The sequence below is a fragment of the Trachypithecus francoisi genome, unplaced genomic scaffold (genome assembly GCF_009764315.1).
Source record: "Trachypithecus francoisi isolate TF-2019V2 unplaced genomic scaffold, Tfra_2.0 Lachesis_group5, whole genome shotgun sequence".
In the NCBI taxonomy this organism is placed as follows: Eukaryota; Metazoa; Chordata; class Mammalia; order Primates; family Cercopithecidae; genus Trachypithecus; species Trachypithecus francoisi.
The window spans coordinates 218,641-244,407 of record NW_022681470.1 but is presented as its reverse complement, the minus strand read 5'-3'; the positions used below and the strand labels follow the sequence as shown (position 1 = coordinate 244,407).

The window sequence follows — 25,767 nt, the reverse complement described above, 5'->3', positions numbered from 1 at the left end:
GGTTTCCTATGTTATGGAAGTCATCACAATGGGGGATGATAATTGTAACAGGAATGCCAAAGGTAGTAAAAGAAAGGTCAAGGATGAAGTTATGTGTATATCTGTCAACTAAAAATATCACATCCAAATAGTTTTATTTCTCTACACATCTACGTCAATAAATGACAACTCTTAATGTGGTTCTGTAAATATTCAAAATATTTATAGAAGGTCTACTATATGCCAGGTAGTATTCTAGATGTTGGAGATAACAGCTGTGAACCTACTAGATGAATCTCCCTAAAGTTCTGATTGCATCACACTCCTGCTCAGTAACAGTCAAAAAAGTCTGTACAACCACCAAATGAAGTTTACTCTTCTGGTATAATATTCAAGACCCTCTTTCACCTATTCCAACCTGTCTTTCCATTCTGTTATCTTAAACTCTTCATTAAACCGGATCACTCCACCTACCTTCTACATTTCTCTCAACTTGGCATACATTTCTCCTATTGCTCCACTTTTTCTTGTCTGCCAAAGTCCTACTTATCCTTCAGGCTTCTGTTCAAATGCCAACCCACTCTCAAAGTGAAAACTGTATCTTCTTTCTGAAGACAACTAGTATTGTTCATCCAGAAATTGTAAAAGTATTTATTATCTGCAAGCCACAAGACACATAAGACACTTTCTCTGTTATTTACATCCTTTACCATGTACTTTAAGATAGAGTCTTGCTCTGTCACGCAGGCTGGAGTGCAGTGGCATGATGTCGGCTCACTGAAACCGCTTCCCGGGTTCAAGTGATTCTCGTGTGTCAGCCTCCCAAATAGCTGGGACTACAGTCATGCACCCACATGCCCAGCTAATTTTTGTAATTTTAGTAGACATAGGGTTTCACCATGTTGCCCAGGCTGGTCTTGAACTCGTGGCCTCAAGTGATCTGCTGTCTTCGGCCTCCAAAAGTGCTAGGATTACAGGCAAGAGCCACCATGCCTGGCCACCATGTACTTTAGAATAATGTGCATACTTTATTTTTCCTACTAAATTATAAGCTTGAGGGCAGAGTCAGTCAGAGGCTGGGTGCACATTTCTGAACACCTGGTATGTGCAAAGAAATGGGCTAAGTATTGGAGATGAAATGGAGACTGAGTCCTTTGAGGACATGCTGAGGAAGGGCAGACCCCCCCCCGCATAGACCTTGCCATCCCATCATGTGCAAAGTACCAAGTGGTGTAAAGGCACAAGAGGAAGAATAGGGTAATTCTGCAGTAGGTCATCAGTAAACTTCATTGGCTCAGCATGTAGCCAGGATTTTGTATAGGGGTCTGTGGATGGAGGTGACAATGATTTTCACCTGCTAACACACACCCCCACTGGGAGATTTCTGCAATATAAGTGATGGGACTGGGTCAGGCAGAGGGATTAGATGAACAGGAAAGGAGTGAGCATGCACTCAATCCAGACTGAGAGAGTGAGTTGGGGGCAACTGAAAGGCAAGTAAGTAGGGCTAAGGTATACACCACTATTTCAAATCCCTGTCTGAAGTGTGAGCCCAGTGGATATTCACAATGCCAAAAATCAGATGCTGAAGCCTTACCATGTTATTAGTGGTATAAGGACTGAGAAGACTGTTTCAGTTTCATTCATCTTGTTCCTATATTGCTAAATACAATGTTTTCCATTCTTCAAACATTCTAATTTCAGTTACAATAAAAATATTGGCTTCTAGAGGACGGTAGCTCCCAGTTCTTCCCGGAATAACTCCACAGATGTCAACTGACACAGTTTTCAAATAGAGGAAGGAACCAAGCACAGAAAAGTGAAATCTAACAATTTAGAATAATAAGAACCGGAAAGACTGTACTGATTAAAACCTGAAATGAAGGTTTTATTTGTTGTTTAAGGAATAAGGGTTTGTATTAATTTCAAGTTGCAAACATATTGTAAAGCCATATCAAAATGGATTTCAGGAAACAAGAAGATAAGTGAAAACATAAATTAAATCAATAACACACATATTAATCTTAATGGGTTGACACAGAGGATTTAATGTCTTTTAAATTAAACAGTAACCTTAATAGAAAACTATTGGAGTTTCTGCTGCTTACAGTCTGTGGTCAACTTCAAGGACTCAAACACTGATTCCATTGGAGAGATTGCTACTTTACTTATTTTTACATTTGTACAGGTAAACTAATTGTGAAGAGCTATAGTAAACTAGATAAAATTGGAATAGCACAAAAGTAGAATATTTGTTGAGAGGATATTTGAAGATCAACTTCCTTTAAAATACAAATTGCTTCCTAGCTCTTAATGACAATGTTTTTGAGTTATGTTATATAAAAATTATGTTCAAAAGTCGTATCTAGACTCAGTGGTTCACAAAATAAAATACAGAAAATGAGCTTAAAATCACAAAGCAGAACTCTCAGGGGAAAAATCAGTTTCAAAGTAAAATGCAAGGTAGGATAAAATCAGTTTTTATAATTGAAACTACTGTAAAAAGTTAAGAACAGTAGTATAGGGGCTGGGCACCATGGCTCACGCCTGTAACCCCAGCACTTTGGGAGGCCGAGGCGGGCGGATCACAAGGTCAGGAGATCGAGACCATCCTGGGTAACACGGCGAAACCCTGTCTCTACTAAAAAATAGAAAAAATTAGCCGGGCATGGTGGTGGGTGCCTGTAGTCCCAGCTACTTGGGAGGCTGAGGCAGGTGAATGGCGTGAACCCAGGAGGTGGAGCTTGCAGTGAGCCAAGATAGCACCACTGCACTCCAGCTTGGGTGACAGAGTGAGACTCCATCTCAAAATAAATAAATAAATAAATATAAAAATAAATAAATAAATAAAAAAGAATAGTAGTATAAATAATAATGGTATCACATGCAAACCTGTCGGATCTTTAGAAAGTATTTTGATTTTGGTTATTTTCACAAATTAGAGCATTTAAAATGTAAGTAGATACATTTAAACGTAACATATGATGTGTCGCTATAAGTTATTTTTAAAAATCTTAAATACTTTTGTCTGTGTTTAAAGACTGGTTCCACCACTTAGCAGCAGTATGACCTTGGACAAGTTATTTAATCTTCTTGTCTGTCAGTTTCCTCAATGTAAAATGAAGGTACAATGTGCTGTAGTTGGTTTTTGTCAGGATCAAATGAATAAACCAGAACAGGGCCTGGTGCAAGGCATATACTGCCTAAGTGTTTCCTGTTTTTATGATGACATGTAATGAGCAACTCGGGGAAGTAATTTACCTCTGAAAAACTCAGCAGATTTAACAAGGGTAAAAATAAAGATTTTTAGTCGTATAGGTTCAGGGCAAGCCTGGGGGCTCAAGTCTGTAATTCTAATGGTTTGGGAGGTTGAGGCAGGAGGACTATTTGAGCCCAGAAGTTCACAACCAGCCTGAGCAAAATAGCAAGACCCAATCTTTACAAAAACAAAAATCAAAACATTATCCAGGCATGGTGGTGGAGGCCTGTAGTCTTCGCTGCTTGGGAGGCCGAGGCAAAAGGACTGCCTGAGCCCCGGAGTTGGCGGCTGCAGAGTGCTATTATCAGGCCACTGCACTCCAACTTGGGCGACCAAACAGGACCCTGTCTCTAAAAAGTTAAATAAACCAGCAAGTGTAATACAGGCTGTCCCTTTCATTAACATTTATTAGTAGATTTTACATTATATATTTCTGGGAGCAAGTTTTCAACTGGATTTTTTTTTTTTTTTTGAGACGGAGTCTTGCTCTGTCGCCCAGGCTGGAGTGCAGTGGCCGGATCTCAGCTCACTGCAAGCTCCGCCTCCCGGGTTTACGCCATTCTCCTGCCTCAGCCTCCAGAGCAGCTGGGACTACAGGTGCCCGCCACCATGCCTGGCTAATTTTTTGTATTTTTTAGTAGAGACGGGGTTTCACCGTGTTAGCCGGGATGGTCTCGATCTCCTGACCTCATGATCCACCCATCTCGGCCTCCCAAAGTGCTGGGATTACAGGCGTGAGCCACTGCGCCCGGCCTTCAACTGGATTTTTTAAAAAGTTTTAGGGAGGTATAATTGATACACAAATTACACACTGAAATGTACAGTTTGAAAAGTTCTGACATATATATATATATATATCCCCTCAAGAAAGCCTCACTACAATCAAGATGGAGAACGTATCCAGTACCCACAGGTTGCTTCATGCCACTTTGTAATCTCTGCCACCTCCCCACCATGCAACCACTGTTCTGCTATTACTATATATTTGTCAACGCTAATATGTTTAATCAGCAATTAATGGTGGTATTTATTAAATATATAACTGACAGTAGGAAAAAAGTTAAGAACTATAAAAAGATAGCTTATATTTGTAGGCAAAAAAACCTTAAAAAGGTAATTTTTAATGATGGAGGCAATTTAGGGTACTTATGTGAGAAAATTAGAAATAAAAGTTGCAAGTAAAAATTTATGAAAAGATTATTTAACTAAGAAGTAAAGTTGATTTGTGATATTACATTGTAATTGACGGTGTTGCTAACATCTTCATATGGCTTTCATATTTTTACATTTCACTCACTAAGTCAGGCTACAGGGGTGGGTTGCTTGTTTATTAGTGCCAGGAACTAGGAGGGATCCTTGTGACAGGATCCATATGTGGCTATTTAAACCCAGTCAAGAGCTACACATGACTAGTAGCTACCATGTTGGACAGTGCAAATATAGTAACTTCCGTCATTGCTTAAGTGCGACCTTAAGCACTGATTTAGAAGACTTCTGAGGTTGTGACCTATGACGGAAATGAGGAGAGTCTAAGCTGAAGCTCCAGCAATGAGATGAACAGAAGGCATCTCTCTGAGATACTCAGTGTGATGAAAAGCAATGTGGGGGGTGCTTTCTAGGTTCTTCCCTAGGGTAAAGAGATGGGCTATAGAACCATTTACCAACATTAAATGTCAGAAGAGCAGAATCTGGGAAAGGGGATGAAATCAGATTTGGATCCACTGACGGAGAGGCCACTCTGGGACAGGCCAGCTGTATCTCAAAGGCTGACGGATCTCAGAATGTGATCTGTGCAAAGTCTGTGGAGACAGAGCTCCAAGGAAGGAACAGTAGCCATGGGTAAGGACTACAGCCATGCACTAGGGTAAGGGCACTCAGGGAAAGTAGGCAGCATGAGACGGTCAGAGGCTAACATCAGGGCCTGGGGCACAGAAACATTTAGGACAGGGTTTTCAAACTGTGAATAGGTAATGAAATCAACAAAAGAGATCTCCACCAGCATTTAAAAATAGTATAAAAATATTAATGTGCTTTACATATAATTTGGGTAAAGATCTTTTCTTGTACCTTTTTAATGAATATATTTACACACATATATGTATACTGGGTTGCAAGGTAAAACGTGTATCTAGGTTGTCTTCCAATTAGTTTGAATCTCACCAGTTTATAAAATGAGCACCATCGGCTGGGCATGGTGGCTCACACTTGTAATCCCAGCACTTTAGGAGGCCGAGGCAGGTGGATTACTTGAGGTCAGGAGTTGGAGACCAGCCTCACCAACATGGTGAAACCCTGTCTCTACTAAAAATACAAAAAAATTAGCCGGGCGTGGTGGCATGTGCCTGTAGTTTCAGCTGCTCAGGAGGCTAAGGCAGGAGGATCACTTGAACCTGGGAGGCGGAGGTTGCAGTGAACTGAGATCGCTCTGTTGCACTCCATCCTGGCGACAGAGTGAGACTCCATCTCAAACAAATAAGTAAATAAGTAAATAAATAAATAATAAAAATAAAATAAAATAAGCCCCATAGACTATCAGCTACATGGGAACTGAGATAGTGCCCTTTCTCTCATCACTGTCTGAAATTCTGGCACATAGTAATAGGCACTCAGTAAAGACATATTGCATAAAGGAATGAATCAACAAGCCAGAGAAGAGGAAACCCAGTATAAGAGTGACTCAGAAGTTAAATAATAAGAAAAAAGAGAGAAATAACCCAGTGTCAGATGTCAGTGATGTGACAATATTGAGAGCATGGTTCACCTTATCTTTATAATTCCTATGAATTGGCAGCATCCAGAGCCAGACTATAGAGGTGAATGGGAAGGGAGAGGAAGTGGAGAAAAGACAAATCAGAGTGGAGACTGAGAGGCTGTTTTGTATTGAAGATGTGAAAGTTCAGTATGTATTCTGAAGAAATTATATAGAAAAGGCAGGTTCTAAAAACGTGCTGCCCAGGAAAGAAGCCACTAGCTACACATAGCTATTTAAATTAAAATAAAAAATACAATTTCTTAATCACACTAGCTCCATTTCAAGTTCTAAATGGCCACATGTATCTAGAGACTACCATACTGTGCAGAGCTGATTAACATTTCCTTCTTTGCTGAAAGGTCTTTCGGACAGTGCAGCTCTAGACAAAAGTTTTAATTCATCATGTTTGTGGCTGGCTTCAATAAACAAGTTTAGGTTAAATCAATGCATAGCATCGCACAATCTCTTCCTACCTAAAACATTATCCAAACCCAGCAGAAAAACTCTTGTGGGATTATATTACAATTTATACATAATAGATTCACACCTGGTCTCAGTGGGTGAGAGTCAACCTTGGAAGAGGCCAGTGGAGACTTTAAAGGGGATGCTAAAGCTCAGGACGTGATCTAGAGGTCTGGGCATTCTATGTATTCATAATGTTTTCTTACCAAAGATTTGTGACAAGTGGCAGCAGTTTGTGATTGCTAAGCATTACACAGAGAAAAGGAGCTATGCGATGGGGTATAAGAACGACAGGTACTGGAACAGTGCTGAATAAGAAAGGTTGGAGAATTCAGGCTAGGGTAAACAGAACATCTTGGGTAAAATGAGGTTATTACAGTGAAATTCTAGTTCTACAAAATTAAAGTGACTGGTAGAGAACAAATAAATCATGTTTATCACCTTATATTTAATTTTTATGGTTTCTGTATGGCACTTTAATAACAAAAAGGACTGTAGTAGAAGACTGAGGCATTATTATCCATCAAAGCTGTCCACTTAGACAATGTTACTCAAGGTCCTGTTGACTTACTGAAATTAGAAAAATCACTTTTGTAATTTTAAAAACAAAACCTCCAATTTAATGGAAAATCTCTGTTTTCAATCACCTCTTTTAAAGGAATATATTTTGCTCTGCTCAATTAAAAAAATCATTACTCATGGGATGAAGGGATAAAAGAAAGGGACTGAGAACTGTAGAACTCTTGGCACATGACTCCATCCAAACCTCTGAGTTACTAACAGACAGACTTTAGCATGCCTTCTAGCAGTGTAAGATCATGTCCCTAGGATAACCCCAGCTCCCCCATGAAAATGCCTGCCTGAGAAAGCTCAATGCTAAGACAGGAGAATTTACTGTTTGTTCTAGCCAACACCTGATGATAGGCTCCTGATCTCCCTTTCTCAGGGCGTTTATTAAGGGCTTACAATTATGAATCCTTCTTTCTTCTCTTTAAGGTGTTTTATATGTATCTGCTACAACTCAAGAGGTCCTTTTAAAGGACCTGAGAGCCATTCCTCTGAAATGGATCGTCAAGAAGGGCAGAGCCTCTACCTCCCAATATCAGTGCAAGATTAGCACTCGAGGCTGGGCGTTGTGGCTCACGCCTGTAATCCTAGCACTTTGGGATGCCCAGGCGGGTGGATCACCTGAGGTCAGGAGTTTGCGACTAGCCTGGCCAACGCGGGGAAACCCTGTCTCTACTAAAAATAGAAAAATTAGCCAGAAGTGTTGCCATGCACTTGTAATCCCAGCTACTCGGGAGGCTGAGGCAGGAGAATCTCTTGTACTTGGGGGGGGGTGGGGGTTGGAGTGAGCCAAGATCGCGCCATCGCACTCCAGCCTGGACAACAAGAGTGAAACTCCGTCTCAAAATAAATAAATAAATAAATAAATAAGAGTAGCATTCTAACTTCTACAACTGCTAGCTAGCAGACACATCTGGCCTAATCGCACCTATGCCAATCAACTCTGTAACTTTTCACTTCTCTGACACTATTGAGCCCTGATCACCTTCCTTCCTTCATTCTCCCTTTGACATGCCCAATCACTTCTGTAGAAATCGGAACAGAGGTCAGTTCTTCCCCTTTCTGTAAGTGGTTACTGAATAAAGTCTTTTTCACTGCTTCAATGTTTAGCTGGGTTATCTTCGCCAGGATCCAAAAAGAAGGGGAACTCAGCCCATTTGCCTTTTCCATCTGCAGGGCAAACTTTGAGTTGACTTCGAGGAAGTTACGCCTTTTGTAAAAACAAAGCATGCCACGCTGAAGCCTTTCCCTTTAGGCCTAGGCCCTCGCCTCACCAAGCGACAGGTAGAGGTGACAACCGGGTCGCTCGTTCATGGACCCAGGTAACGACACACAATGCCATGGAACAAACTCCTGCTCATCGAGGCCATCTGACCCTGGGTGCACGAGTGAATTAACTGAGTTAATGCTGACTACGTTCCTGATTAGTATTCACGGAGTAATTGGTGACCACACCAAAATGTCGTTCAAGTGCGAGGTCCAGAGGCCTCGAGGGCTGGGATTTACCCATCGGAGCCGTCCGCTCACACGCCGTTAGTAAGGGTTCCGCCGACTTCCCTGGAGGGAGGAAAGTCACTTTTGGAAATCGACTTTGCCTTCGCCGGCGAAGTCCGCCAGGGTCCGGACTGGAGTCGCCCCAGGAGCCGCTACCGGAACTTGACCAGCTCCCTTTCGGCGTCGCGCCCGCCTTCCTGGACCAGACCGGAAGTGGCTTCCGGACAGCGCCGCCGCAGCTCCGTAAAGCAAGATGGCACTTCTCTCTGAGGCTATTATCTCCATTTTATAGCTAGTATTCCTCGTCTCACCAGTTACTCTCGATTTCCATCCCGCGCCCTAATTTTCGTCAGCACCACATTCATGTTTTTCTTTCATTCAGCGTTGGTGGGGGATGGTCTGGAGGCAACCTAGGACCAGCCTGAGCAGCGTGGGGCACCATTTTGTACGGAAACTGAAGGCAGGGCGGGGGCGTGTGAGGCCTCCCGAGGAGGCCCGGCTTGAGAGAGAGCGTGGCGGGGAGGGCGTGGTTCACCGATGACGTATTTCCGCTTCTGGTCTGCCTGGTCGTTTTTGGTTGGATCGGCTTGTTGCGGGGAGGGAGGGGGAAGATTGTTTGCTGCCTAGAAGCTCCGCGGACGGGAATGTAAACTGAGGTAAGGCTGTGAGGGGGGCTTTTGCGCATGGCTGGGTAGAATGGCCGGGAGTAGGGTCCATGGGATTGCAGAAGAGTGTGGAATTGGAGACAGGAGGCTTAGATTGTCTCTGGGGTTGGACAGAAAAGGTGGGGGTGGGGCTCGGGGTTACAAGGTGAATCGCAAAGCCGGGCGGGGGTGGAGTGGGAAGAGCCGGGGACCACAGGAGATGGGGGAGAGCCTAGGGGTGCAGAGGAAAGTTTCGAAGGCGCTGGCTGGGGAGGGGCTGGGTCCAGAGGAGCTGGGATGGAGGAAGAGTAGAATCTGAAGTCCTTGAAGGCTAAGGAGAGAAGTTGAGGTAGGGACTGGTCGGAATACATGGGTGGGGGCGTGGTGAGAGTGTAGCTTTTGGGAGGCTATATAGAGTTGAAAGGGGCTGGTGGCCGCGGTTTCGATGCTGACATGACCTGGCCTTTGTATCTCTGCAGCTCGCCAGAGACGCTCATCTTACAGCCTCAGTTCGGGCCCAACCTTCTCTCTCCAGCTGCCACCACAGCCTGGAGGCGCCTGCCTCCACCCTCCCGAATGGTGCTCCTTCTAGCAGGCCTCGGCCCAGGATCCAAGCCCCCTTTGCCCCCAGCCTTGGAGCTGTTGCTCCGGGTTTCTCATAGCGGACTCCCTGTGGCGGGAAGGGAAGACCTTTTGCACAGACGAGGCTTCAGCTCTAAGAACCCCACTGACAACTTGACTGTCAACTCTAACCTAGTGTGAGGTTCTTCCTGTGCCCACCTTTTCTGCCTTCTGAGAAACCCTTCTCCTGGCCGTCTAGAACCCAGGAAGCCTCAAGCTGGGGCCCTGGTCCCAGCATGTCAGTCCTCTCTTGTGCATAGGGCTCTGCCCTCTCCCTGTCAGCATGGCTGAGCTCAGACAGGTTCCAGGAGGGCGGGAGACCCCACAGGGGGAGCTGCGGCCTGAAGTGGCAGAGGATGCAGTCCCTAGGAGCCCAGTCGCAGAAGAGCCAGGAGGAGGTGGAAGCAGCAGCAGTGAGGCCAAATTGTCCCCAAGAGAGGAGGAAGAACTGGATCCTAGAATACAGGTGAGAACACTGAGAGCAGGGAGGGAAGGAGAGCCCTGATTCCAGCCTCCCTGAAGAGTGTCGGATGAATGAGGGCTTAGACTTATTCTGTCCTCAGTCAGCTGGGGCAGGAAAGGAGAACAAGTTTGTCAACAAATCATTGCAGAGTAATGTGACAAGTTCCAAAAGAGTTGTGTGTCTGAAGGGCTGAGGGAGTGCAGAGAAAGGCCTGGCCTGAGTGCTTGGCAGGCATTGCGGAAAGCTTCACTGAAGGAGCAAAGTGTCACTTGGCAGTAGACGGAGGAGGCACACTTTAGGTCAGTGGAGGGTAGGAGTGTTGTACTTTGCAGAGAAGCAGAGGGGCTGCCACCTTAGTTAGGGATGCTGTGTGAGAGGAGATGACTTTGATATTGGGAGACAGTTTTGAGGCTGAGTGAGAGAATCAAACCTTTCTCACCTTCTCAGCAGTACCTTTCAGGGATGTGCAGCCCACATTGCTCTGATAATGCGTTTCACTCTGGTAAACAGACCTTTCCAGTGTTAAAAAGGTAGCATCAACTTGAGATCTATAAAGAAACCCCATGTGTTCAAGGATTTGTAACTTTCGTTGTGGCCAATCCTTAGTAACGTACACACCTGGCCCCCAGGATGGTGGGTCTTCTAAAGGAATGGAAGAGCAGTTTATTGCCTTGGAGTGTCTACAGTCTAGTTAGTAGGACAGGTAGATCTTTGTGTAGGAGACCTGGGGAAGGTGAGGAAGTGAGGAAGACCAACTCCATGTGGAAGAGATGCCTGGCCAGTCAAAGCTGGGTTGCAGTGTTTCAGGGGATTGACTGAGAAGGACTTCCTGAGGAAGCTTCTTGGGCAGGTGATGACCAGGATGCTTCTGCATGTTTGGGGCTTGAGTCTGCCATTTGGTCCGGTCACATCTCCAAGACTCTGATGTTGTGGAGGTGACTCTTCCATAGGTGAGCAAGAACATACGAAGGCTCCAATTCCTAGGCTTACCTGTCAGCAAACCTTTATTGGATTACTCCAGTGAGTTGGGAAGAAATCAAAGCCAGCCCTGGCATTCTTCCTTCTCTCTCTGTGTGGGTTCCTGGGATATGTGTGTGTGTGTGGGTTCCTCTTCTGCTGTGTCCATGCTTATAATGGAGCAGTGGTGAGCCATTCGTTTCTGGCATGAGTCAGTAATTTATTTCTGCTGTGCCTGACGTTGCATTGAAAACAGCCAGTTTCTCTTGCTAATTCTACAGATTTATCATCCTCTGAGGAAATCAGTTGTAGTGAAAAAAGCCTTGGGCTGAGTTTCATGCTACCTCCAACCCCGTGATTTATGATTTTTATGGAATTTTCTTTACATTTGTGAACCTCAGTTTCTTCATCTGTAAAGTGAGCAGTTTGTCTAGCTGATTTGCACAATTCATTCTTGCTCTGCTCTGACACAAGTCTGCAGTTCTTTCTCAAACTCTTTTTGCTTGTTCCTTGGTGATAGTTTGTAGATACCACTTTGGGAAAGAGCTCTCTCTGCTGCTTGTGGAGGAGGGCTGTGTGATGTGCATTATATGCCTCCCTGCAGCCTTCCTTGCCCTGCTCCAGAGGAGGTTTCTGCAGAGGAGAATCCACTGTGGTCTCTTTACTTGGCCTCTGCTACTCCTGTGTATTTTTCCAGTGTCTGCAATGGTAGTAGTAGGAAGAGTCATACTTGCACTGTGCTGTTTAATAGGATGGACTAGCTGCATGTGGCTACTTAAACACAACCAATTAAAATTAACATGTAAAAATGCAGTTCCTTGGCCAGACATGGTGGCTCACACCTGTAATCCCAGCACTTTGGGAGGCAGAGGCAGGTGGATCACTTGAGGTCAGGAGTTCGAGACCAGCCTGGCCAACATGGTGAAACCCCATCTCTACTAAAAATAAAAACAATTAGCTGGGTGTTGTGGCGGGTGCCTGTCATCCCAGCTACTTGGGAGGTTGAGGCAGGAGAATCGCTTGAACCCAGGAGGCAGAGGTTGCAGTGAGCTGAGATTGTGCCACTGCACTCCAGCCTGGGTGACAAGACCAAAACTCCGTCTCAGGAAAAAAAAAAAAAAAAAAAAAGCAGTTCCTCAATGCTATACTGACAGTGCAGAAATAGAACATTCTGTCGTCACTGACTCTTGTATCAGATGCGCTCTGTCAGAGTTGGAGTACACTGAGCTGGCGTAAGGTTTACTTTGCCTCCAGTGAGCTTGTGGTGTCACTGGTGCAAGGAGGGTAAACCAGACCCTGGTCTCTCTTGCTAAACTGCACAGCACGTTGTGGAGTGTTGTAGGTTGTATAGGGAGGGAAGGTCTAGGAATAGCTTCCCTCATTTGATGACACAGGTGTGGCTAGGCCAGTGCTCTGACCTCGGCAGGGAGTTAGTGTCTTCTTGCTGTGGGAGAGGGGTAGCCTGGCTGGAGGGGCGCCCTTCCTGGAGGAGGCTGGTGGCATTTTGCCCTTCTGTGGTTGGGCTTTCAAGATGAGGAGGAGATTGGGGTGTTCGTCTTTTGAGGTCCTTTTTAGTGTTGACAGTTCACCAGACCGTGCACATTGCTTTGATCACATGTTTCAGTGCTTTAAGTGGGTGTTCATTTCTCTGGATTCTCAGTGCGTTTACTGGGTTTCCATCCAGAGTCCATAAAAAGTCACCAGGGAGCTTCCAAAATACTCTTACCTGAGCCTTTCTAGACACATGGATTCTCTTAGTCTGGGTGGGGTGAGAAGGGATTCTAATGTTGCAGTCAGAGCCAAATCCACTGGGCCAGGTATATCCCAAAGGTAGGGCACCTGTTTCGATATTTTCTGAGCCTCCCAGAAAGGCTGTCCTTAGGGTGAGGCCCTCTCTGACCTGGGGCTGGGGATCCTTCGCAGGCAGGCAACTCCATGGCCATTTATGGTGGAATTCCTCTGGAAGTTGGAAGAAAGTCAGCTGGTGCCTACCTGGAGTGTGCTGTCCCTCCAGGGAAGGCTGCTGACTGTGTCTGCATGTCACGATCTTAGTGGAGTTCTTTTGAGTCCTCCAGGCTCATCCTCAGACTTCCGAGAGGGCTCCAGTGGAGGGAAGAGGAAAGGAGCGTGGATCTAGGATGGACCTGGGTCTGCTCTGTGACTTTTGAGCCTCCTCTTAGTGGTTGCGTTCTTTCCTCAGATGTGAGTGCGCTCGTTTACCTGCTCCTTTCAAACTCTCTAGGGTGACTTTGCAACCTCTGTGACCTCATCTAGAAGTATGGATTTAGCTTTCACAGGGCAGTCATCACCCCAGGTACCATTAGCTGGAGTCTTTTGATGGTCTGCACAAAAGACGAGGTGGGGTGGGAGCATCTGCAGCCTGAGTCCCCATGCCTTTGATTCAGTGTCCTGGCATCCTGGGAATTTGACTGCTGTGCCCTGGGAAGGTCACCCTCCCTGCCGGCTGCTGGCTCACTGATGGATGATGCATGCTGATTAGACTTTGTCCTCCTCGAATTCCATTTCAGCTGAGTGCCAGGAGTCCCTGGTGAAGCAGGCCAAATGGAATGTGTTGCTGACTGCCCAAAACCGTCCCAGGTCCTCAGTGGATTCCTGCTCAGCCTTTCCCTGGGTATCCCCTAGGTGGGCTCTCCCCCTCCCTCCCGTGCTGACCTTGCCCTCCAGGCTGCTTTGCTCCCCAGGCATCTTCTTGTCCTGTTAGAGAGAGCTTTATGACTCTGAGGGGACAGATCCCATCAGCAGATGGCTTTTTGTAAATTGTTGGAGGTGCTGTGGGATGCCAGTTCCCGTGTGGAAAGATAATGCCCACTCCTGCCACTTGCCAACAGCAACAGCTCTTCCTGTCCTTTTTCCAGTAGTCACAGCCGATGCTGAGCCGTCCGGTGCGTTGATTGTCTTGTCAGGAGCTGGAAGTTGGTGACTGGGAGCATTTTAGGCCATGGAATCCAGTGAGGGTCCAGTCTTGGACTTTGATTTGCCACATGAACATTACAGGGTGGCCTTTACCAACTGAACCCCCGCAGTCAATGTTTGCTGCATTTCCAAGCCCTGCCCTTTTCCTACCCAGGCTGTGGTTTTCCTAGATGACAGCACTTCCTTCTGTACTGAGATGTCCTTCCAACGGTGTCCTCGGTCCCAGGAGGGTGGTCACAGTGGAAGGAAAGTGAGATCAAAGGTTGGTCCTGGATCCAGACCCAAGTCTGTCACTAATTTTCTGCCTGGTTGTTTCTCATCTATCAAATGCAAAGGAGCTGAGAGAGAATATTCCAGAGGAGGTGCTGAAAGAACTGGTGGCTCATCTCCCAGATAGCCTTAAAGCCCCTGTAGGCCACGTCCAGCCACAGGAAACGGGGCCCCAGGGAGAGAGGCTGCGTTTCGCCTTGACAGGCATTGCCTTTTTAGGGCCAGTGAGGGTGATCATGTCAGTTGATGGTGATGTCTCTGTTAGGAAGGCACTGTGAAACCTGGAGTTCTGTGTGTCTGGTAGTGTTGGTGCTGACCCTATGCCTCCTCTGGGGTCCTGAGCTGTGCTGGCTGCCTGTTCTTCCAGAATGGTTATTTTATGGACACTGGGTTGTGTGACATTGTAGATGCATCTACCCAAATACAACAACTTCTAGACCTTCGCCATCCAACACAGGAGCCACATGCCACGGTCTAGGTTGAGATGTGTCCTAAGAGTCAAATGCATATGGATTTTGAAGACTTAGTTTAAAAATGTATAAATATGGATAATAATATTATTTTATGCTGATCGCAAGTCGAAATGATATTTTGGATATATTGAGTTAAATGTATTTTTATAATTTCACTCATTTTGTTTTTATTTTTTACTTTTAAAAAACATGGCTTCTAGAATTACAAATTCCGTGTGCAGCTCCTGTTACATTTCTGTTGAGTAGGTCTCTTCAAGAGAGTCGAGAGCAAGCTTGTTCAACCAGTGGCCTGCGGGTCACATGCAGCCCAGGATGGCTTTGAACACAGCCCAATACAAATTTGTAAACTTTTCTTAAAACATGATGAGATTTTTTTTGCGATTTTTTTTTTTTTTGAGACAGTGTCTTGCTCTCTCACCCAGGCTGGAGTGCAGTGGCACAATCTCGGACCACTGCAACCTCCGCCTCCCAGATTCAAGTGATTCTCCTGCCTCAGCCGTCCCAGTAGCTAGGACTACAGGTGTGCACCGCCACACCCAGCTATTGTTTTTGTATTTTAGTAGAGATGGGCTTTGCATCATGTTGCCCAGGCTGGTCTCAAACTCCTGAGCTCAGGCAGTCTGCGCACCTCGGCCTCCTGAAGTGCTAGGATTACAGGTGTGAGCCACTGCGCCTGCACGGTTTTTTGTTTTTTTTTTTAGTTCATCAGCTATAGCTAGTGTTAGTGTATTTTATGTGTGGCCCAGGACAGTTCCTCTTTCAGTGTGTTCCAGGGAAGCAAAAAGATTGGACACCCCTAGTTTAGAGCTAGATTTGTGGCCCTCCTTAGGCAGGCTCTACACTGTTGTAGGTGTGTGCATTTCATATCCTCATCCTCATTCCATGATGGGTTTCTACCTTTGTGTTCTTCCTTTTACTGTAATTAACATGTTACACTGGTTTCCTGTATTCTTACCTGCTGACCCAAATCTTTGCAGGATCAAGGCAGGGGATGGGGGGAGGATAGAAGGGACTAAGAGGAAGATTGTGCATGTCAGCCTGACTCCCGCACTGGGTTACTGAAAGGCCTGAACGAGGTGAGTGGGGGCCGACATCACGGCCATATGAATGGGAAGTGATTGTGGGATTGCTGCCAAGTGCAGGTCATGGGTCTGGGCAGCAGGCACTTGCTGGGCTGGGTCCCTCTGGCCTGTCTAGCCTCCTGTCCAGAGACAGCAGGGGCTGGTGCAGGCAAATCCTATAGCTCAGCACCAGGTATTTCCTGGCACAAGGCCCTTGGCACAGACCGGCACTGCTCCTCCGTAGTGTCCTTGGCTCACCAGGGGCTCTGGAAACTTTTGTGTTTTCTCGGGCAAGGGAGGATGACTTGAGGCCAGTACCCCTTTCAGCTCTCTGCCATTTCATGGAAAGCCCTGGATGGTTCTATTGCTTCTCTCTCCAGTCCTAAGGGGCCAGGGAGACACTCAAACCAGCTTGTCCAGCGACTTCTCCCCAGGTCTCTCCCTCCCTCCCGCAGGATCTGCTCTGCAGGGACCTGCAGTCATGGTCACCCATTGCCCGGGCAGGCCAAAGGCTTCTTGGACTCTATACACTTTCCCAATCTTGACCTTAGTCATCCACCAACCCCCTGTGATTCTGTGTCCTGCGTTTCCTTGGGATCTGCCCTCTCCTCTGCCACCTGGAATACTATAGACAGCCTCCACCTTTTTTTGTTGTTGTTGTTGAGACGGAGTCTCGCTCTGTCGCCCAGGCTGGAGTGCAGTGGCCGGATCTCAGCTCACTGCAAGCTCTGCCTCCCGGGTTTACGCCATTCTCCTGCCTCAGCCTCCCGAGTAGCTGGGACTACAGGCGCCCGCCACCTCGCCCGGCTAGTTTTTTGTATTTTTAGTAGAGACGGGGTTTCACCGTGTTAGCCAGGATGGTCTCGATCTCCTGACCTCGTGATCCGCCCGTCTCGGCCTCCCAAAGTGCTGGGATTACAGGCTTGAGCCACCGCGCCCGGCCTTTTTTTTTTTTTTTTTGAGATGGAGTCTCACTGTGTCACCTAGGCTGGAGTGCGGTGGCACGATCTGGGCTTGCTGCAACCCCTGCCCCCCAGGTTCAAGTGATTCTCGTGCCTCAGCCTCCCAGGTAGCTGGGATTATAGGTGTGTGCCATCACGCCCAGCTAATTTTTGTATTTTTACTAGAGACAGGGCTTCACCTTCTTGGCCAGGCCGGTCTTGAACTACTGGCCTCCAGTGATCTGCCCATCTCTGCCTCCCAAAGTGCTGGGATTACAGGTGTGAGCCACCACGCCCATCCCAGCCTCCACTTTTTTCTCCCTGGCTCCCCTAGGCTTTTGTTACATTGGCACCAGGCTCTGAGAGACTCTTTTGCCATTGCAAAAACGCCTGGTACTACCTCCCATGGTGCTGTAGCCTTACTGACCTTTTCTCCTGCCAACTTGTCTGCCCAGGGTACCTGCTCCCCTTTGGTTCCTTGGCCCTTTGTTCTTCACTGGCACTTAATTTTTTGAGACAGTCTTGCCGTGTCGCCCAGGCTGGAGTGCAGTAGCGTGATCTCAGCTCACTGCAGCCTCTGCCTCCCAGGTTCAAGTGATTCTCCTGCCTCTGCCTCCTGAGTAGCTGGGACTAAAAGTGTATGCTGCCACGCCCGGCTAATTTTTGTATTTTTAGTAGAGACGGGGTTTTACCGTGTTGCTCAGGCTGGTCTCGAACTCCTGACCTCAGGTGATCTGCCTGCCTCGGCCTCCCAAAGTGCTGGGGTTACAGGCGTGAGCCACCGCGCCCAGCCATCCACTGGCACTTTTGTGTCTATGAAGCCCTCCCAGCTGGGGAGCAAGTGTTCCAGGCACCCTACCCTGACCTGCTGCTGCCCAGGTAGGTGACCTTGCTGCCCGGAGGGCACCCACACCCACCCCTCACAAGGCTGCGCATACTGCCCAGGGCCTGCTGCTGACTTGCGGGGTTTCCTCACAGGCTGTAAGCTGCCACCTCTTATGTCCTGAATTCTCAGGTGTCAGGGTCCCGAGAGGTTGTAAGTGTGCAGTAGACATGTGCTGACTGAGTGGCCCTGCCCTGGTCCAGGTGGCCATCCTCTCGCAGAGAGAGAGCCCTCAGGTCCAAGGAGACCCCTCCATTTGAGGAAGTGCCGCAATGTGATGGAGAGCATGAGGACTCACCACAACTGCACGCTGTGCATTCTCCAAACCTCAATTTCTTCATCCTGAAAACTGGGGTTTTACTACCCAAAACAAGGTAGGGTTGTGAGGATTACGTGAGATTGTATATGTCAGCTCCCAGATAGACAAGAAAGTATGTGGCAATCTCCATGTCTTCTTTCCCTTCCTGAGTGCCTCACCTCCTTTCCCTGGGCAAGTGGGGCGTTCTCTCTCACTGTTGCTCCTGCCTTGCACGGTTCACTCAAGGCTACTTCCTTCCACCGCACTAATTTGCCACCCCTCTCTATGGCAGGAGGAGCTGGAGCACCTGAACCAGGCCAGCGAGGAGATCAACCAGGTGGAACTTCAGCTGGATGTGAGTGTTTTCTTCCTTGTGTGCTTGGGCTGGTCCTTGGAAGCATCTCTATCTGTCTCTTTCCCAGATTGAGGCAGTGGCAGTGGGAGGGGTGTGTCTGAGAAACAAGAGGAGCTGGGACCCAAACATGTGCCTTTTCTTTGCCGTGTTCCTTTCCAGGAGGCCAGGACCACCTATCGGAGGATCCTGCAGGAGTCGGCGAGGAAACTGAATACACAGGGTTCCCACTTGGGAAGCTGCATCGAGAAGGCCCGGCCCTACTATGAGGCTCGGCGGCTGGCTAAGGAGGTATGGCTGGCTGACCCATGTTTGAGGAAGGCTACATGCTGAGCCTGTCCCTGGGTTCTTCTGTCTCTATGTGAAGTGAGAGACAAAGCACCAGACCTGAGGGCAGAACCCTGGGCTAGACCTGGCTGGTCGGAACAAGCTCTGTGGGCTTAGAGGTTCCTTTACCACCGTGGGCCCTGGACTCATGGTCTATAAAATGGTCAGGGAGGGTGTGGGAGAACATTTAGTTCAGCCCTGCTAATATTTAAGTGCCTTCTGCGTATCAGGAACCAGGCTTTAGGGTATATCAGATATGTCAGTTCTAACATCCTACTGTTTTCACCTACTGCCATTTCCTCTTCCCTTTGGTTCATGTCTCTCTTCTGAATCTTTTCTTTGCTTTCTCCTCACTCTTTTCCCCACCCCACACCCCTTTTTTCTGTAACAAATTATTTTTAACAAATAGTGTGTGTTCACCGTTGGAAAAACATAATAAAATAAGAAGGAAACAAAAACCACCCAAAATCCTACCATGCACGTTTCATGCATTTTGTTTCCTGGGATTTGTTTTCATCCTGCATGGTGAGGTGACAGATACAGAGACAACTGCCTTGGAAGAAGAGCTTGTTCCCAAGAGGAGGGGACATACCATGCCATGCAGGGCCACACTGGGAAGCAACTGGGGTCCTTCAGGAGGCAGAAGAAGTAAAGGAGAAAGCATAGCATGGAGCCTTATTGTGATTTTTGTGGAAAGGAGTAGGTGAGGCAGGGTAGACAAGTTTGGATAAGCTTAGGAGTGGATAGTTGGAATAATTTTGCTAGGCCCTGGGCTATAGGGGTGGCCTCTAATTGTCTAGTACCTGGCCCTGGGATGACTTAGGGGAGAAGAAATATTGGCTTGGTGGGTGAGAAGTAGGTAAAGGAGCTAGTTGGGGATCCAGGCTTTGGATTGGTTGGTTGGTTTGCATATGAAAGGCACGCTTACAGGGGAGTTTACTGTCTCTAGGAAGTAGCTCTGGAAGGGACAGTTTCTCCTTGGCCAGCAAGGTCCCCCAGACATCAAAGCATCGTAAAGTGTAGAAAATAAAAGTATGATTAACACAGCACAGATAACCATGTGCTCATGTCTTGTGTCTGTGTGTGTGTGTGTGTATATATATATCCGCCAAAATGGGATTACATGGTGTGTGCTGTTTTGTTCTTTTACTAGCATTATCACATGGTTCCAGGTCAATCACTATACATCCATGCTGTCATTTTAAAGGACTGATTAGTTAATATTTTATTTTATTTATTTATTTATTTATTTATTTATTTTTATTTTTATTTTTTTTTGAGGTGGAGTCTTGCTCTATCACCCAGGCTGGAGTGCAGTGGCCGGATCTCAGCTCACTGCAAGCTCCGCCTCCCGGGTTCACGCCATTCTCCTGCCTCAGCCTCCCGAGTAGCTGGGACTATAGGCGCCCGCCATCTCGCCCGGCTGTTTTTTTTGTATTTTTTAGTAGAGACGGGGTTTCACCATGTTAGCCAGGATGGTCTCGATCTGCTGACCTCGTGATCCGCCCGTCTCGGCCTCCCAGAGTGCTGGGATTACAGGCTTGAGCCACCGCGCCCGGCCAATATTTTATTTTTTTAAGAGATGGGGTCTTGCTCTGTTGCCCAGACTGGAGTACAGTGGTGTGATCATAGCTCACTGTAACCTTAAACTCCTAGGCTCAATAATCCTCCTCCCTCAGCCTCACAAGTAGACAGGCTCACAGGCAGAAGCCACTGTGCCCAGTTTATTTTCTTATATTAGATGTACTGTTATTTATTTAACCAATGTCCTGTAACTGAAAAGTTAGGTTTGTTTCGTTTTTTGCTGGGTTGGTGTGGCTGTGATGACTGTCTCTGAACTTGTCCGATTATTTCCTTCCGCTTGCCTGCTGAACATGGAATTGATGGTCTCAAGGTCATCTTTTCTGTCAGACTCTGTCCATGTTGCTAACCACCTTACACTAAAATGGTTTGTATTTTCCTTTGTTTTCCCTAGGGCAAAAGGCTAGCAGCCTTTGGGAGTGCTGGATTTCACACACCTACCCTCCACTGGCAAAATTTTTATTTCTTCTAGTCCATATCCTTATGAAATATTCTTTATAGAATGTTGTTTCCTTGGCATTTATCCTCAGCACAGTTTGGGGAATGAAGCCGACATTGCTAGTAGGCCTTCCTCCTTCTCTTATCCTCACATCTATTATGGGTCTCCATGGGCAGCTGGGGTCCCTCGGGATTCCCCGTCCTGATATCCCTCTCCCCCCAGGCTCAGCAGGAGACACAGAAGGCAGCGCTGCGGTATGAGCGAGCCGTCAGCATGCACAATGCTGCTCGGGAGATGGTGTTTGTGGCTGAGCAGGGCGTCATGGCCGACAAGAACCGACTGGACCCCACGTGGCAGGAGATGCTGAACCATGCCACCTGCAAGGTGAGGTGGGCGGTGCCGGCAGGGCCCCTTCGCTGGTTCTCATCCATTCTTTGCTATGTCTTTATCACCTCACCTCCTCACTTTTTCCTCCACTCTCACCTTCTTTCAACTTTGATTCTGTTTCAGGCAAAACCTGTTCCTAGTTTTCTGTCCTGTTTGGCCTCCAGTGCTTCCCATATTCCATCTCCCTCTGACTTAGAATGTCATCCTGGGCTCTTGAACGTTTGCCTCCAGGTGTGGGACTAACCCAAACAATTCATCCCTGGTGGATACTCTGGATTCAACATTCACATTTTGATATGTTTAGCTGTGTGACTCCTCGCTTCTGTTTTCAGAATCTGCTCCCTTTCCTGCTTTTGAGCTCTGACAGTACACTTCGAGTTTTGAAGTATAATTTATGTATCATTTCCAAGCTCCTGAAAGGAGACTGGGGAGCGGAAGGGTCTCTGCCATTGGCCCTGCCTGCCACCTTCAGCTTGCACAGGGCAGGTGTCAGCTCCTCAGGGCGTGTTTGTGGCTTGTGATTCTTCATCTGCCCCTCCCATAGAACAGGCACCTCACTTCTACTCTAGAGCTCATGCAAATGAGAGCACGCAGCACTGGAGGAGGGGTTAGGGGATGGTGTACAGTCTGGAGCTACCCCTGAACAGGGAGCAGGTGAGGGCTCCAGCTACTTTGTCTACCAGGACAAGTGGGCCAACTGTCCAACACCCTGAGCAGAAGCACCCCAGAGCCCCATCCAGCCTTGGCCCATGTGTCCTGGACAGTGCCCACATAGGGTGTGGAAACCTGGAGAACCCAGTGTACAGCTGTGGCTCCCCACACGGGCTCTTCTCATTCCCAGATCCTTAACCATTGGCACTGAGGGCTCCCTGAAGAGAGTGGCTGCTGCAGATGTGTGATGTGCTGACACATTCCCTTGATGTTCAAGTGGTTGAGTGGGCGCCAGCGTCCCTTTCCTGGCAGCAGCAAAGCTGAGTAGCCAGTGGTGCAGGTGACAGTAGGCAAGAACATGGGAAGAGGTGGCTCAGAGGCACGTGCACTGTGATGTCGTCCTCAATGGTCAGGCAGCAGATCCAAGAGACACAGAAATAAGCTCTCTTGAGGCTCACAGATGCTCTGTTCCCCTGCGTGTCTCGGGCTCTGTACACAGTTGGGGGTTTGCAGAGGATGTTCCTGTTTGGGTTCCCCCCAGGGCATTGTTCAGGTTGGCAGCCTGGGGCAGATGCCAGAGACTGAAGCCTGGGTCCCGGCTCAGTGGTGTGTCCCTCTGGGCCAGGTGAACGAGGCTGAGGAAGAACGGCTTCGAGGTGAGCGGGAGCACCAGCGAGTGACTCGGCTATGCCAACAGGCGGAGGCTCGGGTCCAAGCCCTGCAGAAGACGCTCCGGAGGGCCATTGGCAAGAGCCGCCCCTACTTTGAGCTCAAGGCCCAGTTCAGCCAGATCCTGGAGGTAGCTGAGTGGGTGAGGGGGAGGAGGAATGGTTAGGTGGGGGTGCAGGCGGGGGCAGGCATGGAAAGTGAGGGCCGCTGGAGGGGATGCTGGTCGGCCTCTCTGGGCCATCTTGGTGAGGTGGCCAGGATGAGGCCTCCGGCCAGTGGTGGGGAAGGGTGGAGGCACACATGTTCCAGATGACCTTGCAGGAGTGGGAGGCAGGGATGGGGGCTGGTGATGGTGCGAACGTAGTTGGAAGAAGGGAGGTAGACGAGGAAAAGAACTGGTGGAAACCCAGGGATGGGGAAGAAGAACCAGCCATGGGGTGAAGGGGAACAGTGGGGAGAGGATGAGGAGCAGGAGCTGGTGGAGAGGAAGGCCAGAGAGGAAGGCTCTGGAAGGTGGGGCTCAGGTCAGGAGCAGGATTGCTGGGAAGAACAGCCCAGAGAGCCAGTGGAGCTGGGAAGGGTGTTGTGGGTCTGTGGTGGGTGCGGAGCCAGCTGTCCAGGTACTCGGGGAGAGCAGGCCCTCAGACCTCAGTGCAGAGTGCTGGGTAAGGTGGAGCGGTGCGCCACGGGTCGCCTGACTCAGTTCTGCCCTCTGCAGGAGCACAAGGCCAAGGTAACAGAACTGGAGCAGCAGGTAGCTCAGGCCAAGACGCGCTACTCAGTGGCCCTTCGCAACCTGGAGCAGATCAGCGAGCAGATTCACGCGCGGCGCCGCGGGGGTCTGCCTCCCCACCCGCTGGGCCCTCGGCGCTCCTCCCCCGTGGGCGCTGAAGCAGGACCTGAGGACATAGAGGACGGAGACAGCGGGATTGAGGGGGCCGAGGGTGCGGGGCTAGAGGAGGGCAGCAGCCTGGGGCCCGGCCCCGCCGCCGACACCGACACCCTGAGTCTGCTGAGCCTGCGCACGGTGGCTTCGGACCTGCAGAAGTGCGACTCCGTGGAGCACTTGCGAGGCCTCTCGGACCACGTCAGTCTGGACGGCCAAGAGCTGGGAACCCGGAGTGGAGGGCGCCGGGGCAGCGACGGCGGAGTTCGTGGGGGTCGGCACCAGCGCAGTGTCAGCCTGTAGTCGAGGGACCGGGGTTCCTGGCTTGAATCTGCTATCCTGGGCCGGTCGGGGCCCACAGGCTTCTCACGCCCTCTCCTCTGGGGCCTTGGCTTCCCGGAGGTCCCCTTCTCCAGTGCTTCCCTGGAGAGGCCAGCTGTGTTCGAGTCCTCTGTGCCTGCCCTGGCGTTCTCACAGCCTCCCCCTTCCCTTCAGCAGGCAGCTGTCTTTGCCTTACCCATGCGGAAGGCTTGCCCTCGGCGCTCTGCCTGCCCCTCCTGCTGGCTCATCACGATCTGCAGGGCGCTGACCCTTTGCTTTCCCTTTCTCCTCCCTCTCTTTCCATCTGTTTGGCTTTTTCCCTCAGGGAACTTGGTCTGGAAGGCACGGGGAAGCTCATCAGAGAAAATGGGTGCTGGGCCTGCGCACTCCGGTCAGAGGGGATGGACAGGCACCCTCCCGTTGGTTTTCTGGCCCCACCGCCTTCCCAAGGCGACTCTGGAGGGCACCGTCAATATGCCGCTGAGCCCTGCACCCCCGTCCTGTGCCAGCCCGTGCGTGTGTGACCTGTGAGACGTGCTGTGCACCTGTGGAAGACACCGCCTTTCCCTTCAGCGTTCCGTTTCATGACCCGAGGCGCTCTGCAATGTGTGCCCCAAAGCAGAACTTACAGGACCTGCAGAAAGCTGGTGTCAGGGAGAGAAAGCCAACCCTGCCGTCAGCACAGGGAACATCACGCACTCCAGACTGGCCCCTGTGGTGTGTGGTGTTTGGCTGGGCTGGGTCCTTAACATTGCCAAGGTGCTAGTGGGTCCCTAAGACGGCCCGTGGTGGGGGTGAAGTCATGAGGTCCTGAAGGCGGAGGCCCCTGTCGTTCCCACCCTCACTTGCTGCACAGTTGTGTTTACTTTTTCTGGATAGAGGATGCTGAACTGACTCAGCACCCTCCTGCAGGGCGGGGTTAGGGAATTTGGTGCTCAATTGCTGTCCCTTGCTCTTACCCAAACTCAGTACCTACCGCAGGATCCCTCGGGGCACACTCAAGCTTGGCTGCCAACCCTCTTAACTTCCTTTGTTACAGGGAGGGGTTGGCTTGGGGTGAAACGTCCTGCCCTCGGCGGGGAGCAGCTCCAGCTGCCTGGGACGGTGCTCCCAGTTTGTGGGGAAGCCACACCAGATCTGGGTGCCTCGGGAGAACCGGTCCTTCCTTTTGACCCACCCCAGGATAGTGGAGAGCTCTTGTCTAGGCCCATGTTCTGCCAGCGGCCGGGATGAGTGGGCATCTGGACTCCACACGGGGTCTACAGGTCAAGGGAGGTTGGTCACGATGAGAACCTCGGGGTTTGAGGTGGCCATGGGCAGAGAGCAGAAAGGGAGGGAGGGTGTGGGTGTGCGTGCGTGCATGTGCTGGTGTGTAAGGGGGAAAGGGTCTTCACTGGTTTTATTTAAATAAAGTAGTTTATGTAACAGTTAACATCTACTGTCCTTGCTGGAGGAAGAGAAAAGGTGCAAAGATGAGGCAAGGGTTGGGGGAGGGAAGAGCAGGGTGAGGCGGCGGGCTCTTTAGATGGTGTGGTCGGGGAGGGGAGGTGAAGGACCAGATTGAGTGAGCCGCGCTATGCATGCTCTTGGGGACGTGCGAGGCCCCATGGCCAGGGTGGTCATGTACAGGGCAAGTGTAGACAAGCAAGGGAGGAGTTGGTGCCTTGTGGGGCCATGCTGTGTGAGGTGAAGGGTGCCAGGATAGGGTTTGGTAGAAAGGGGCCTGCAGGGTGGAGTGGGCTCTGAGCTAAGAGATGAGAGTGCCAGAGGGGTGAGATCTTAGATATGTCTGGATGTGAGCATGAAGGCAGAGGAGGGACAAAAGTAGTGATGCCAGATTTGTCAATACAGTGTATCCACTTAAATTTCAAGTAGGTGGTATTTTTGTCCACTGCAGTGTTTAGGATGCACTGACATTATGAATTATCCATTGTTTCTCTGAAATTAAAACCTAGATAAAAGGTGACTTCCAAGTCAGGGTTTGACTGGCTGGGGGTGGGAGGGGTTTGAGGGCACTTGAACTCAGGTGGGAGATCGGATAGGGATGTGAACTCCAGGAGCTTTCAAGAAGAGCAAAAGGCTTTGTTTAGCCAGAG

The 25,767-nt window shown here is 49.1% G+C and overlaps 1 protein-coding gene across 3 annotated transcripts; it reads left to right on the top strand.

The window, feature by feature from the left end:
• The first annotated feature begins 8,240 nt into the window (after positions 1–8,240).
• SH3BP5L (SH3 binding domain protein 5 like) lies at positions 8,241–25,103 on the top strand. 3 transcript variants are annotated; one of them, XM_033198138.1, is made up of 7 exons: positions 8,241–9,169; positions 9,637–10,244; positions 18,351–18,413; positions 18,573–18,701; positions 20,980–21,141; positions 22,421–22,594; positions 23,183–25,103. In XM_033198138.1, the coding sequence occupies exons 2-7, from the start codon at positions 10,062–10,064 to the stop codon at positions 23,651–23,653; spliced, it is 1,182 nt and encodes a 393-aa protein (XP_033054029.1). In that variant the 5' UTR covers positions 8,241–9,169; positions 9,637–10,061; the 3' UTR covers positions 23,654–25,103. The 3 variants fall into 3 exon arrangements, with proteins under 3 accessions (XP_033054029.1, XP_033054028.1, XP_033054030.1); XM_033198137.1 differs by having other exon boundaries at positions 22,337–22,594; XM_033198139.1 differs by lacking the exon at positions 8,241–9,169 and adding an exon at positions 17,964–18,134 and having other exon boundaries at positions 10,131–10,244; positions 22,337–22,594.
• The last annotated feature ends 664 nt before the right edge of the window (positions 25,104–25,767 follow it).

Bases quoted from the DNA above. Each gene is read 5' to 3' on its own strand.
- SH3BP5L (XM_033198137.1), top strand. From the start codon at position 10,062: ATGGCTGAGCTCAGACAGGTTCCAGGAGGGCGGGAGACCCCACAGGGG. The intron at 18,414-18,572 runs GTGAGTGTTTTC...GTTCCTTTCCAG, and splicing joins AGGTGGAACTTCAGCTGGAT to GAGGCCAGGACCACCTATCG. The intron at 21,142-22,336 runs GTGAGGTGGGCG...GGTTCCCCCCAG, and splicing joins TGAACCATGCCACCTGCAAG to GGCATTGTTCAGGTTGGCAG.